This window comes from Engystomops pustulosus, chromosome 6, assembly GCF_040894005.1.
Source record: "Engystomops pustulosus chromosome 6, aEngPut4.maternal, whole genome shotgun sequence".
Classification (NCBI taxonomy): Eukaryota; Metazoa; Chordata; class Amphibia; order Anura; family Leptodactylidae; genus Engystomops; species Engystomops pustulosus.
The window spans coordinates 86,134,232-86,147,044 of record NC_092416.1 but is presented as its reverse complement, the minus strand read 5'-3'; the positions used below and the strand labels follow the sequence as shown (position 1 = coordinate 86,147,044).

The window sequence follows — 12,813 nt, the reverse complement described above, 5'->3', positions numbered from 1 at the left end:
TTGTGCATTGGTTTACAACATGAATGTACAATTTCTACGTTGATAGAAGTAACTGTAATACTGCCCCCAGGTGGTTGGCTCAGGTACTTCCCAGGAAAGATTTGCACACGGTCCAGCTGTATCGATGTAACAGATATTTTAATCCACACGGGAGTGAAATAATTAATGGAAAGAGAATAGGCAGGATAATTAACAGAACAAGGTGACATCTTGTTATTCTGGGAGTAGCATGACTCTGCAGTAATTCAAGGTCTGGGCTCAGGTGTCCAGGTGATTCAGCAGAAGTGGGATGTGTGATCAGTGTAGTGTGAGGTGTGACTTCAGCTTATAAAAGCCCTCATAGTGATTGGAAGCCTCCAGTCAGAGAGAGTTCTTGCTTCAACAGTGATTGAACGGAACCCTGTTTGGCGCTGCCAGCAGAACTTATTTCTATTACCTTACACTATTAAAACCAAGTTTCCAATAACCAACTGGAAGATGCTCTCTCAAGTGCGCCAAAACTACAGCCATGACAGCGAGGCGACAGTTAACCGTGTGATCAACCTCAAAATGTACTCGTCCTACACCTACCAGTCTATGGTAAGTTCTGGGGACTTTCTGAAAGACTAACTGGGAAACAGAGAAGATATGGCTGCAATGTGTTTTTATACTTGTGTGCTGATATTTACTTTTTTTTGTGATCCTTGGGACCACTAAATACACATTGGTTAAACGCTAGTTATTCACAATCTCTATAATAAGATTGGTATAAAAGTTGGATTTTTTGTTCAGTTGGATAATAAATTGTCCATGCTTTCTAACTTCTTCATTTTTCTTAAGTCCTTCTATTTTGACCGTGATGATGTTGCCCTGCACCACATTGCTGAGTTCTTTAAGGAGAAGAGCCATGAGGAAAAGGAACATGCTGAGAAATTCATGAAGTTCCAGAACAAGCGTGGGGGACGTATTAATCTACAGGACATCAAGGTGAGGGGGAAGGAAACTGAACATCGTTCTCCCTAGAAGTAATGGACATAAGGGGGGGGGGGAGGGGGATTCTATGCAATCCACGTAATAAGCCTCTCTTTCTGACACTTTTGTTGTAATTTCGCTCCACATAACACTACTGTATGTGAAGGGGGCAGCAGGCAGCATTTACTACAGGGTCAAACCTAGTCTAAACTGATCTGAGGTTGCGCCGGGAAGGGTGGGGGTGTTGTCCTACCTTTTAATAAGACCTGTCAACTGTAAAACCGGCTATAGGAGTATCTTACTAAAGTAAGCAGCTCCTAGTGCTACAACAGACGCAGCAGTGTTACACTGCTAGCGTAATCTTCGAGAACACTAGCAGACACTGCTGGGCTGTACACTGTGTTAGGGATTTTTATGCAGGGCCCCAACAGCCCTCTTGACTTTTGTAAGGTGAGTCCTAATTAACCCTTGATTGAACATAGAGACCAAGACATGTCAATCTCTTAGTCAAGATCTTCCCCCTTTAATAATCAAAATAAATAACAAGAATACAGAGGCCCGAAGGACGGTAAGAAATGCCAAGGATATTGTGAAAAGCCAAACAACAGTTTAAATGAGAAAAATAGCTGAATTAAAACATTTAACCCTATAGCTTCTAAGAGGGAAGCATACCCCCCCCCAAGGTGGCCGCTGTATCTAAGATGGCGGACAGTAGTCAAGATGGCGTCCGAAACCAGTGCGACCTCCTTAACAATTCCCCCCTTGTTTGAGACTGCAGACCTACAACCTCTTAAAGCGACCTCCTCAAGCTCCGCCCGGGCCGCCGCCTCCCGCAGTTGCGTTCGCACTTGCTCCAGCTCCTGCTGCTTCATCTCGTTGGAGGTCTGTAGGTCCTTCATCCTCCTCTCCAGCTCCTCCTGTTCCGCCTGGAGCTTCTCCCGCTGCGCCTTCCTCTTGTGACGCGCATCGCGGTGCGGGGAGGAGACCCCCATCTTCTTCAGATTCACCACCGTCTGAATATCATCTGCTCGTGCTGCAGCTCCTCCCTGAACCGCTCCTGCAGCTCCATGTGGGTGTCGTGCCGCTTCCTCTCCTCTAGCTTCAGACGTGGCACTGGTCAGCAGGACTTGGAAAGGACCATCTTAGCGAGGCTCCATCTTAGCGAGGCATGTTTTAGTCAGTCTAGTCAGGCAGTGGCTTGGTGTAGCGTCCTTTGTGAGATATTCTCTGGTAGCTAGTTTCTTTGTTTGTCAATAAATCGAGATGTTGGCATCCGCTGAATCTTTGGGGATGTGTCCCTGTAACGGTATCGTAGTTGTAGATACAGAGAGCACAGCAGAGTGAATTGGAATTGAGCCAAGTGCGTTGCATTGCAGACATAGGCAAGAAGGAAGATTGGTTCCCACATGAAGGGTAAAGATGCACAGAGACAGAAGGTTGTTGAGTTCAGTAGGACTGATGGAAAAGTGCAAGTTGACATGATCGGACATAAGGGCTGGTAGTTTTGGGTTTGAAGTAGAAAGTATTGAAGGTTTGAAGGTTTTGGGATGTGTCAGATGATCTGATGATTGTACAAGTGAGAAAACTTTGCAAACACACACTTATAGCCTCTGACTGACAGACGGACCAGGACAGAGTGACAGGAATCCTTCAGAGTGCCCAATGAAGAAAGAGACGGGCGATAAGGGACATTTCAAAGTTTTTGATGTGGAAAGAATTTGAGGAAAAAGAGATTTTATTATATTTTCCTTGGAGAGAAAAATGGCCCCTGTAACCCAGACTCCACCCCTGTATCTGGTGGTTAGAGAAGATGACACGCCCTGCCATCCTTCAGTGGCGGCCATCTTAAGTCAGTTTATTTTTCAGTGGCGGCCATTTTAAGTTATATTCCCTTCAAGTCGATGAAAGTTGATTGCTGTTGGCAGCCATAAAAGCTGTTGTGGGGCTTTGTAGGAAAACAGCTGACCATGCTTGGGGCGTCTGCTAGGGGTCTTGGAGTGTGGGAGGTTGTTTGAGTATTATTAAAATTTATTGATCCCGATAATTAGAGAAAAATTACTATGAAAAAGTGTTACAATGTCTCCGGTACCTGCTTTCTGGCATTTAAGGGGTTAACAAAAGGGTGGGGGCTGTTGGAGCTGCGTTTTGTTTTGTAAAGGACTGACATGTAAGTCTAAGGCCTTGCCTGAATGCTGTGTGTGTCTTATGTGACCTTGATGTTCACGGAAAACTGAATTTCTCCATATTGAGTTGCTTGGAATCTGTGTTCTGTTATCTTGTGGTTTACAGGCTAGTGAGAACATTTACATTTGGGAGGGGTAGATCGCTGCATTTAGACTTCTCCCTGACAATCTAAAAAAGACTTGAAGGAATTTATTTGGTTGTGGAACAAGAATACAGTATGATGTGATGTCCTCCTGTGTACCCCATGAACAGACTAAGCAAGAACGAGCCCCCCAACTGTATTACAGAGCCTATGACTGACTTTTGTTCCTTTTTGATTAAAAACCATCTTAAGTGTACCTGGATTTTATTGAGACGTTGGAGTCTGGCCAGAACTTTATAGGAAGCACAGAACACTGGGCTGGAGATGTGGTGGAGGGACGTACAGAGGGAATAGAGGATGTTTCACAGACCACGTCAAAGTGAGATTGACAACATCTCCGGAAGTCTCAACCGACCAACCCAAGTGGGCGTTGCGGGGAGGAGACATTACTATAGTGAGTGGCAGAGACAGGCCCACCCAGGGACGCCAAATATTGTTAGGGATTTTTATGCAGGGCCCCAACAGCCCTCTTGACTTTTGTAAGGTGAGTCCTAATTAACCCTTGATTGAACATAGAGACCAAGACATGTCAATCTCTTAGTCAAGCTCTTCTCCCCTTTAATAATCAAAATGCATAATTTATATCAGACAGAAGAGTCATCAAAGGGGTGTGAATACTATACTGCAAAGCTATTGGACATCAGCATATTCTAAGAAAAAAAGTGAATTAATTGTGCTCAGTTCTCAGAGACCTTGTACACAGATATTGTTTATACTAGTTTGCTGAGAAGGAGATGATAAGTGGCTCCAGAATCATATTATTATGCAGCCTCAAGGACAGACTGGCTTCTCATTAATTGTCAAAGGGTATTAGCTGACAGGCGAGCAAACAGGTTACATAAAATGAAGTTTGAATCATGACATTAACTTGACAATGGTCAGGGAACATGGCCGCTGTATCTAAGATGGCGGACAGTAGTCAAGATGGCGTCCGAAACCAGTGCGACCTCCTTAACACACTGCAAACTCGGTCAGAGGTTTCCGATAACGCTAGCCGATGCTGCCACTTGGGAGTCACCACTGGCATATGGAGTGGGTGGGGTGGTCTGGGGAAGAGGACCGTCCCCTCATGAATACGCTGGACCGCTTACAGCTCGGATTGGCGTTTGTAGTGTAAAGCCCGGCAGTCTCTACAGGATTTCACTAGTAGTGTAACACTGCTGCATCTGTTTACTAAAGTAAGCAGCTCCTAGTGCCATTTTTACAGGTGACAGGTCCTCTTTAAGATTATGCATGATTTCCACCACTATAAATATGCCTTATGTGTTGCATGCTGTGTTGACCGTTACTGAGGGGGCATCCAGATATTCACTTTTTCAGAAGCAGTTTTTGATGCCCAAACCAGGAATGGTGTAAAAGCAGCATCTTTCAGGGCGCGTTCACACATTCCGCTAGCGCACAGGGGGGCGGAGTATGGGGCGATCGCATATGCGTTTCCAGAGAAATGCATGTGATCGGCCCAAGCCCCGCCCACTGTGCGCTAGCGTCGCGTTATGAATGTGACGATAGCGGAACGTGTGAACGCGCCCTCAAGGTTGCGTTCACACATTGCATTTTGGTTGCGTTTTCATTGCCTAATTACATTACCGTTTAAGTTTGTTAAGAAAACGAATGCGTTAACACGTTGCGTTAACATCGGATTTACGATGCGTTTTGTAAATGGAAATGTTAAGTGATATAATAAGGCAAATCACCTCTCCTCAGCTGTTGTATATGAGTTTGAAACGCGATGAAAACGCAGGTCAAAACGCAACGTGTGAACGCGCCATGAATTATGTCTTAACCCATTATCATCCACACCTGCTTTTGTCTCAAAAAAACTGCATCAGAAAAACAATTTATGGATGCACCCTGAGTTTTTAAACGCATCTAAAACAAGTGGGAGGGGGTTTGGGCAAAACTCATATGCGTTTCAGGCAGACCCCCCCTCCCACTTTCAATTTTGGATGCGTTTAAAAACATGAGAAAATCGCAACGTGGCAAGCCACCCTCAGGCCGGCGCCACACGTGGCGCTTTTGTCTGCGCTTGCAAACGCGGACAAAGTCGCGCCCACCGGGGCGGGCCTCGGCCAGATCGCATCGGCGTTTCTATGGAAACGCCAGCGATCGGGAACGAGCCGCCGGTGTTTTGCGTCCATAGAAACGCCGATGCGATCGGGCCGAGGCCCGCCCCGGTGGGCGCGACTTTGTCCGCGTTTGCAAGTGCAGACAAAAGCGCCACGTGTGGCGCCGGCCTTAGGGTGAAGACGCACATGACGTTTTTGGGCCGTTTTTACTAAGTGCGTTTTCAGATCATTAAAAACGCATGCGGTTTCAAAAAACGCATGCGTTTTTAAACGATCTGAAAACGCACTTAGTAAAAACGGCCCAAAAACGCCATGTGTGTCTTCACCCTTGTGTTAACACATGCATCTTGTAAATGCAAGTGTTAACAGCTGTTTAATTAGGCAAATCTCTCTTCAGCTGTTGCAATGTGTTTTTAAATGTGACAGAATCTGCAAAGATACACATTCTGTGGGTAGGATCTGTGGGGGACATTTACTTAGAGTGTCGGTGTCTGCATTGGCTTTGTTACCGACCTGCTCTCGGAAAGAGGATACACATTTAATATTGTAGAGCTGTGCAGAGACATTTCTGTCCCCGAGCCCATTTTCTGTCCCTGGGACCAAAATCTGTCCCAAGCACCAGAAATGTGTCCAACAGTCCCTGCTAGACCAGTTTTCTTTTGGTCTACTTTCCGCCAGTTAACAGCGCCCAAAAATGGCTGTGACACATATTAATTCTGAGTTTCCACTCCGCCAAAGCCACGCCCCTTTTCGGAGAAGAGTCGGAGCAGACGGAAAAAGTCATTTTTTTCTGTCCCCAACAGCTAATAAATAGATAGGAGAGCAGAACATGTGGTGAGAGCGCCACAAAACTGGCGGAAACGCCATAGTAAATGTCCCCCTGTGTGTTTCGGACTATAGAGGAAAAAAAACATTTATAGTGCAAAAGACAGCTGGTGGTAATCCTGCATCATCTCATAGGGAGGACCACAGGGTAAACAGAGCAAGGAAAAAATTGCAGCAGGAAGCGGATCACAGGAAATAAATGCCACATAAGTATATACATAATTACTTGCAGTAGTAGAAAATGAGAACTCTTCCCCCCCACTTTAACGTTTTGCAGCTCTTGTAGTCATAGAGTTGCGAAACTGCCGTCAATCCCATACATTGGATTTTGTTGTGGTTGTCCTCCCTTCACCATGTTTGTTGCTTGTATGTGAGTATGCTCTAATAAACGTCAAAGGAAGAAAACAAAAAATGATGAGTGCCATTCTCTTTTTCTACTATTTCAAGTCTTACTGGATTGTACTTTAACTCCTTAACGACGCATGATGTAATAGTACATCAAGCGTTGGTTGCAGTTGGAGAGGGCTCACAGGCTGAGCCCTATCCATAGCCATTAAGGGTGATGCCACACGTCCCGTTTTTTGGAATGTTTTAAAGCAAGATCGCCTTTTTAGTCCATTTAAAACCGCATCAGTTTGTTTGGCTGCTTTGAACCTGTTTATCTAGTTGGATAATTGGGGAGGGGAAAAAATGTCAAAAAACGCATGCGTTTTTAAACAGACTAAAAACATGACGTGTGGTATCACCCTTACCGCAATATATGCTAGCACTGATCGTGGGTGTCAACCAGTCCATCGCTGCCAGCAAAGGTGTCAGTGGCTTCAAAAAGATGGCGGTGCACGGGCCACTAAAAAAAAGTTAAAAGGTTTTAAAAAAATTAAATTAAAAAAGCCAAAAAAATCACCCCAGAAGTCATAAAAATATAAATGAACAGTAAAAATCATAAACACCTTAGGCGCCATTTTCATTTTTGGGGTAAATGCAGTGAAAACCCGTTGGTATATTGATAAATTGGGTATCAGCGCGTCAAAAAATGCCCAAAGTCGAAAATGGTACTTATTTGCCATTTGCAAAAATATAAAAAAAAATCAATAACAAGTGATCAAAAGGCCGTACACTCCTAAAAATAGAAGTATTGTAAATGTCATCAAAAGTTGCAAAAAAGGACACAACCCATAGCTATGTACACCGAAGTATGAAAAAATTATTACTGCCAGAAGATGGCAACATTTTTTTTAAATGTATGATAATATTATAAAACCTATACTAATTTGGTATCCCTTTGTTCATACCAACGCAAAGAATAAAGTAGACATGTCATTTGGGGCGCACATTGAAAGCTATAAAATCCAAGCCCACCAATTTCACTGCATTTGGAGTAGACTGGGTAGAGCAGAAGGCAATCTTTATAAATGTGTGCCTATGTTTTCAGTCTACACATATGGTACAACACTTGCATTGATGGCACAGCAACTTATACCAGTTTTTCACCTGTGACACGCTGATAGATCTGACTACAAGACCTTGGTGTTGCCATCTTGTGGCGATAAGAGGTACTGTAGCAGCATTGCATTATTATATATAACTTATTAAAGAATCCCTTGGGTTTTTTTTTTTACATCTTTCTTTTTAAATCTTATATAATTTGTTTGATATGTTGTGTTATTGTCTAGAAACCAGAGCGAGATGAGTGGGGAAACCCCTTGGATGCTATGCAAACAGCTCTGGCTTTGGAGAAGAATGTTAACCAGGCTCTACTGGAACTACATAACGTGGCAACAAGTCGAAGTGACCCCCATGTGAGTAACACAATGCCATGATATGAATACATATACACAGTGTGGGACTGGGGTACCTTGGGCCCACCCTCCAAGTAACTAGAAAGATTACTATACTACGCACTGAATTGTTAAACATTCAGATGACATTGCATACTATTAAACACAATGAGGCAGATTTGTCTTGGAAAGTTGGTGCACAGTTATTTAGGTTAGTTGTACACCGCATTTAATACTGTGTTTTGGCGCAATTTATCTGCATTTCATAAATGTAACTGCCTCCATAACCGTGCCTCATACAGCTATATGCAAAACAGTGCCCCATAAAGCCCATTGTGGCCACTTGGGCACTGTTAAGTTATGCAAAAGTTTCCCCATTACAGTTCCCTCACAAAGCTACCCACATGAGTACCCTCATACACAACTGTATGTAGCTGTACGAGGGCACTGTCATGTGTGTAGCTTTGTGAGGGCAATGTTATAGGGACATTATATATGTAGCTGTATGAGGGCACTGTAATGGGACACTGTTATGTGGGAAGCTGTGTGGCACGGTCACACACATGATACTGCACCTTATAGTATTTTTTTTTTTTTTTTTTTTTTTTAATGTCCCCCTTTATTCCATATAAACCATTTTTAAATTAAAAAAACAGCGCCCATATTTTAAGCACTGGAGATATGGCGCTGCTCATCCCCCCCCCCCCCCTCTCTCTCTAAAGAAAATAGAGCTACAAGGACTTTCTTATGGCCGAAGATAGAGCACGCAAGCCTTCTATGGGGATGTATCCGACCGGATATTAGTTGCCCTGACGATCGCGTAAATGGGGCCAGTTTTCCGTTTGTAATTTGAATGGATGGATCGGGCAACAGCAAAGTATCTATTTTAATGGACCAGTTAGAAAAGGGAAACTTTGCTTTCTGTTAGTGTCAGTTATTTTTCTTTCTCTTCACGTTCTGAGGCTGTATGAAGAGGGCTCACCGGATTAGCTCTTTTCATACAGAGGTGGGGTTTGCTGCATATTGCAGCAAACACCTGCCGCTAATACTCGCGATCAGCGATATGCCACCGGCAGCATTTAAGAGGCGCATGGCCACTGCCATCCTTATTCTGATCGTCACTACCCAGGACGTCATTGGGGAGCGGTGATCGACAACCTCGGGTTGCACGTGATTATGCACGTCTCTAGTATGCATCACATTCCGGCCACCCTTTCCCCTTTTGGGCCAGAGCGACCGAACCTAATTTTCATATTGTCTAAAGACATTTTCTGGACTAGCTTAATGCTTTTATACCCAAAGAAGATATAATCCGGCAGAAGTATCTAAACCCCAAACAGCAGGTATGTTTGGTTTAGGAGTAGTGATTTCCTTTAACAAAGTGTAGGAGTGTGCTAAATGGCCGGTTGCCGATGGCTGAATAAAGAAGGCTGCTGAGTGCCACTTGTATTCCAGCATAGTTAAGTAATAAATACATAATGCCACACCTTGTGTGCACATCATTGATTGAAAAGTGTAACTTGCTCTTTATGTTCACCTCCAGCTCTGTGATTTCTTGGAATCTGAGTATCTGAGGGAACACGTGGAGCGGATTAAGAAGATAGGGCATCATATCACCAACTTGAAGCGCCTGGGCGTCCCCAACAACGGCATGGGTGAATACCTGTTTGACAAGCATAGTATGGACGGAAGCAGCTAACTCCTGCCCAATGGAGTAAACTCGCACCACGAGTCAGCTCACCATATCACTAGTATAACCATATGATTGAAGTGATATAATAAAGACATACAATGCATCTGTCTCTGTGTGGCTTTTTTATACATGTCTCTTAAAAATCGGTAGTTTAAAGATTGTGTTCCTTCATTTCCAAGGCTTCTGAATATACAAGAAATGCCAGCACCTTTTTATACAAAATACCTAATTTCAGACAATATTTCCATTTGGGTCTTTGGAAAGCCAAGCCTTTAAAACACTAAAAAATAGTGACTTTTTTGTTTAGATGAAAGCTACACTGCACATCAACAGTAACTAAATTGCAGCAGTTTATTTTACTTGTACAAAACATCCGGTGTTTAGGCCTGAAGACTGCCAGAGTAAAGTCAATAGAGCCAATATCCACTCAAAGTCAGTATCAAATTGCCTATTCAATTTAGTGGGGAACAATGCCATCCACTGCTTCAAAACGTGGGAAAACCAAGAAGCAAAAATACATTTTGACACAGATGTGAAGTCAACTTCTTCTTGACCAAACCTCAAATTTAACCACCTTTTACCTCATGTCCAAAGCAGAATGGGAGACCAAAGGTCTTCCTTATTCTTTGCAGGAAATAACCAGTGCTCTGTTCACTTCACAGGGGCTCTTGGAGTTTGCATGCATCATTCCAATATGTTTTCATAGTTTAACCCCTTAACGACCTGGCCTTTTAGTTTTTTCACTCCCCAGCTTAAAAACGTAACAAATTGCACTTCATAGTGATGGTATTTAATTTTCCATGTCGTGTACTGGGAAGCAGGAAAAAAAATTCCAAATACAGTGAAAATGGAGAAAAAGCACATTGGCGCCTTTTTCTTGTGGGCTTAGATTTTACGGCTTCACTGTGCACCACAAATTTACTTTATACTTTGGGTCTGTGCGATCACGGGGATACCAAATTTGTATAGGTTTTATGTTTTCATACATTTACAAAAATTAACCTTCTGTACAAAATTTTTTTTTTTTTAGATTTTGCCATCTTCTGGCGCTAATAACTTTTTCATACTTCAGTGTAAAAAACTGTGGGTGGTGTAATTTTTTTAACTTTTGACATTTTCAATGCTGCCATTTTAGGACTGTACGACCTTTCCATCACTTTCTATAGAATTTTTTTTTTTTTTTTGTATTTAAAAATTTTAAAATTTTCGACTTTGGGCACTATTTTTCCTTACAGGTTTAACCGCAGTAAAAAAAACCCATATTTTGATCAGGCATTTTTGGATGCGGTGATACCTAATGTGTTTAGGATTTTTACTGTTTATGTCAGTTCTAGGGAAAGGGGGGTAATTTGAAGTTTTAGGGGTTTTTAATTTTTACTTTATTTTTTTTAGACTCCCTACGGTACTTTAACCCTAGGTTATCTGATCGAACCTACCATATACTGCCATACTATAGTATGGCAGTTTATGGGGATTTTCCTCCTCATTGATTACAATGTAATGATAGCACATTGTAATGAAAGGGTTTAAACGAGACAGCCTGGGGTCTTCAGAAGAGCCCTCTTTATGCACCGGGACCCAACGCGTGTCAGTGCTGCGTGATCCCTAAATCACGTGGCACCCAATGCGAAACCTCCATCCTATTGCCTCCCCTCACTGGCCTTGTCCGGCATGAACTGGGCCTGTTCCACCTGGACCATGCGTCCATGACTACTCAAGCACTAGGCCGCGCTTAAGCCAGCTACTCAGGTAACAGGGGAATGCAGCTTTCCCTCTGGTGGGAGGACGTGGCATACTCACTTATACTACATAGTACACAAGTTCTCGTTGGTTATTGTAGGCAAGGAAGGTGCAGATCCCAACTGGAGGCAGCAATGGCCGCAAGTTTTGAAACCATATAAAGACAGAAAGAATGAATTTCTTTCCTAATGCAGGTCTATGTGCAAAAACTGACAGCAGAAACCATTACAATCTCACTCCGGTAAAGGGGAGAAGTAGAAAGTTGAGGAACACACCAGAACATTTATTAACATTTATGAACAATTATTAAACTTGGAGAAAAGAAACTTATTAGACATCATGCAATATAAATTTGGCTTTAATTACAGCAACAAATACAACAGCACTAATAACATTCCTAATAATAACTCTCCACCAAAACGTCTGAGTGAGTAATAACATACTGCCACTAGATGGCAATATTTCTTAGGTGTCCCCACTCTGCTTTATATCCTGCTGTGCTTGTAACCTTATAATAACAATAAATAATTATTATAATTCTTTATTCATATCCCTTTAACCCCTTAACGCTGCAGCCCTTTTTCAGTTTTTGTGGTTTCATTTTTCACTCCCCACCTTCAAAAATCTGTAACTTTTTTATTTTTCCATGTACAGAGCTGTGTTATGGCTTATTTTCTGCGTAACAAATTACACTTCAAAATGGTCATATTTAATATTCCATGCCGTGTACTGGGAAGAGGGAAAAATTTCCAAATGCAGTGAAATTGGTAGAAAAAAAGCATTTGTGCTGTATTCTTGTGGGCTTGGATTTTACGGATTTCACTGTACTTCCCAAATGACATGTCTACTTTATTCTTTGGGTTGGTACGATTACGGGGATAACAAATTTCTATAGATTTTATGTTTTCATACATTTAAAAAAAAATTAAATCCCCTGTACAAAATTTTTTGGGGGATTTTGGCGCTAATAATTGGTGTACAGAGCTGTGGGTGGAGTCCGTTTTTTTGCGGATTTTGATGACATTTACCATGTTTTTTTAGGACTGTGGGACCTTTTGATCACTTTTTATAGAATTTTTTTTTTTTTAATGGCAAAAAGGTGCAATTTTCGACTTTGGGCGCGATTTTCTGTTACGGGGTTAAATGCAGTGAAAAACCGTTATCATATTTTGATCGGGCATTTTCGGACGCGGCGATACCTAATGTGTTTATGATTTTTACTGTTTATTTATATCAATTCTTGGGAAAGGGGGGTGATTTGAGTTTTTAGGGGTTTTTTTTATTTAATTTTTTTTAAAAAATTTTTTTATTTTTACTATTTTTCAGACTCCCTAGGGTACTTTAACTTTAATGCTACAGAATGGCAGTATATGGGGATTTTACTCCTGATAGCACATTGTAATGCATGGGTTAAGCCAAACTACCATGACAACG

General features: G+C 42.3%; 1 protein-coding gene across 1 annotated transcript; it reads left to right on the top strand.

The window, feature by feature from the left end:
* Positions 1-342: 342 nt before the first annotated feature.
* LOC140065802 (ferritin, middle subunit-like) lies at positions 343-9,746 on the top strand. The gene is made up of 4 exons (XM_072113368.1): positions 343-579; positions 820-966; positions 7,842-7,967; positions 9,490-9,746. The coding sequence occupies exons 1-4, from the start codon at positions 478-480 to the stop codon at positions 9,643-9,645; spliced, it is 531 nt and encodes a 176-aa protein (XP_071969469.1). The 5' UTR covers positions 343-477; the 3' UTR covers positions 9,646-9,746.
* The last annotated feature ends 3,067 nt before the right edge of the window (positions 9,747-12,813 follow it).

What these genes read in the sequence shown, in the direction of transcription:
- LOC140065802 (XM_072113368.1), top strand. Translation starts at nt 478, where the DNA reads ATGCTCTCTCAAGTGCGCCAAAACTACAGCCATGACAGCGAGGCGACA. An exon ending in TTAATCTACAGGACATCAAG is followed by an intron (nt 967 to 7,841) that starts GTGAGGGGGAAG and finishes GTTATTGTCTAG; the next exon opens with AAACCAGAGCGAGATGAGTG. An exon ending in CAAGTCGAAGTGACCCCCAT is followed by an intron (nt 7,968 to 9,489) that starts GTGAGTAACACA and finishes GTTCACCTCCAG; the next exon opens with CTCTGTGATTTCTTGGAATC.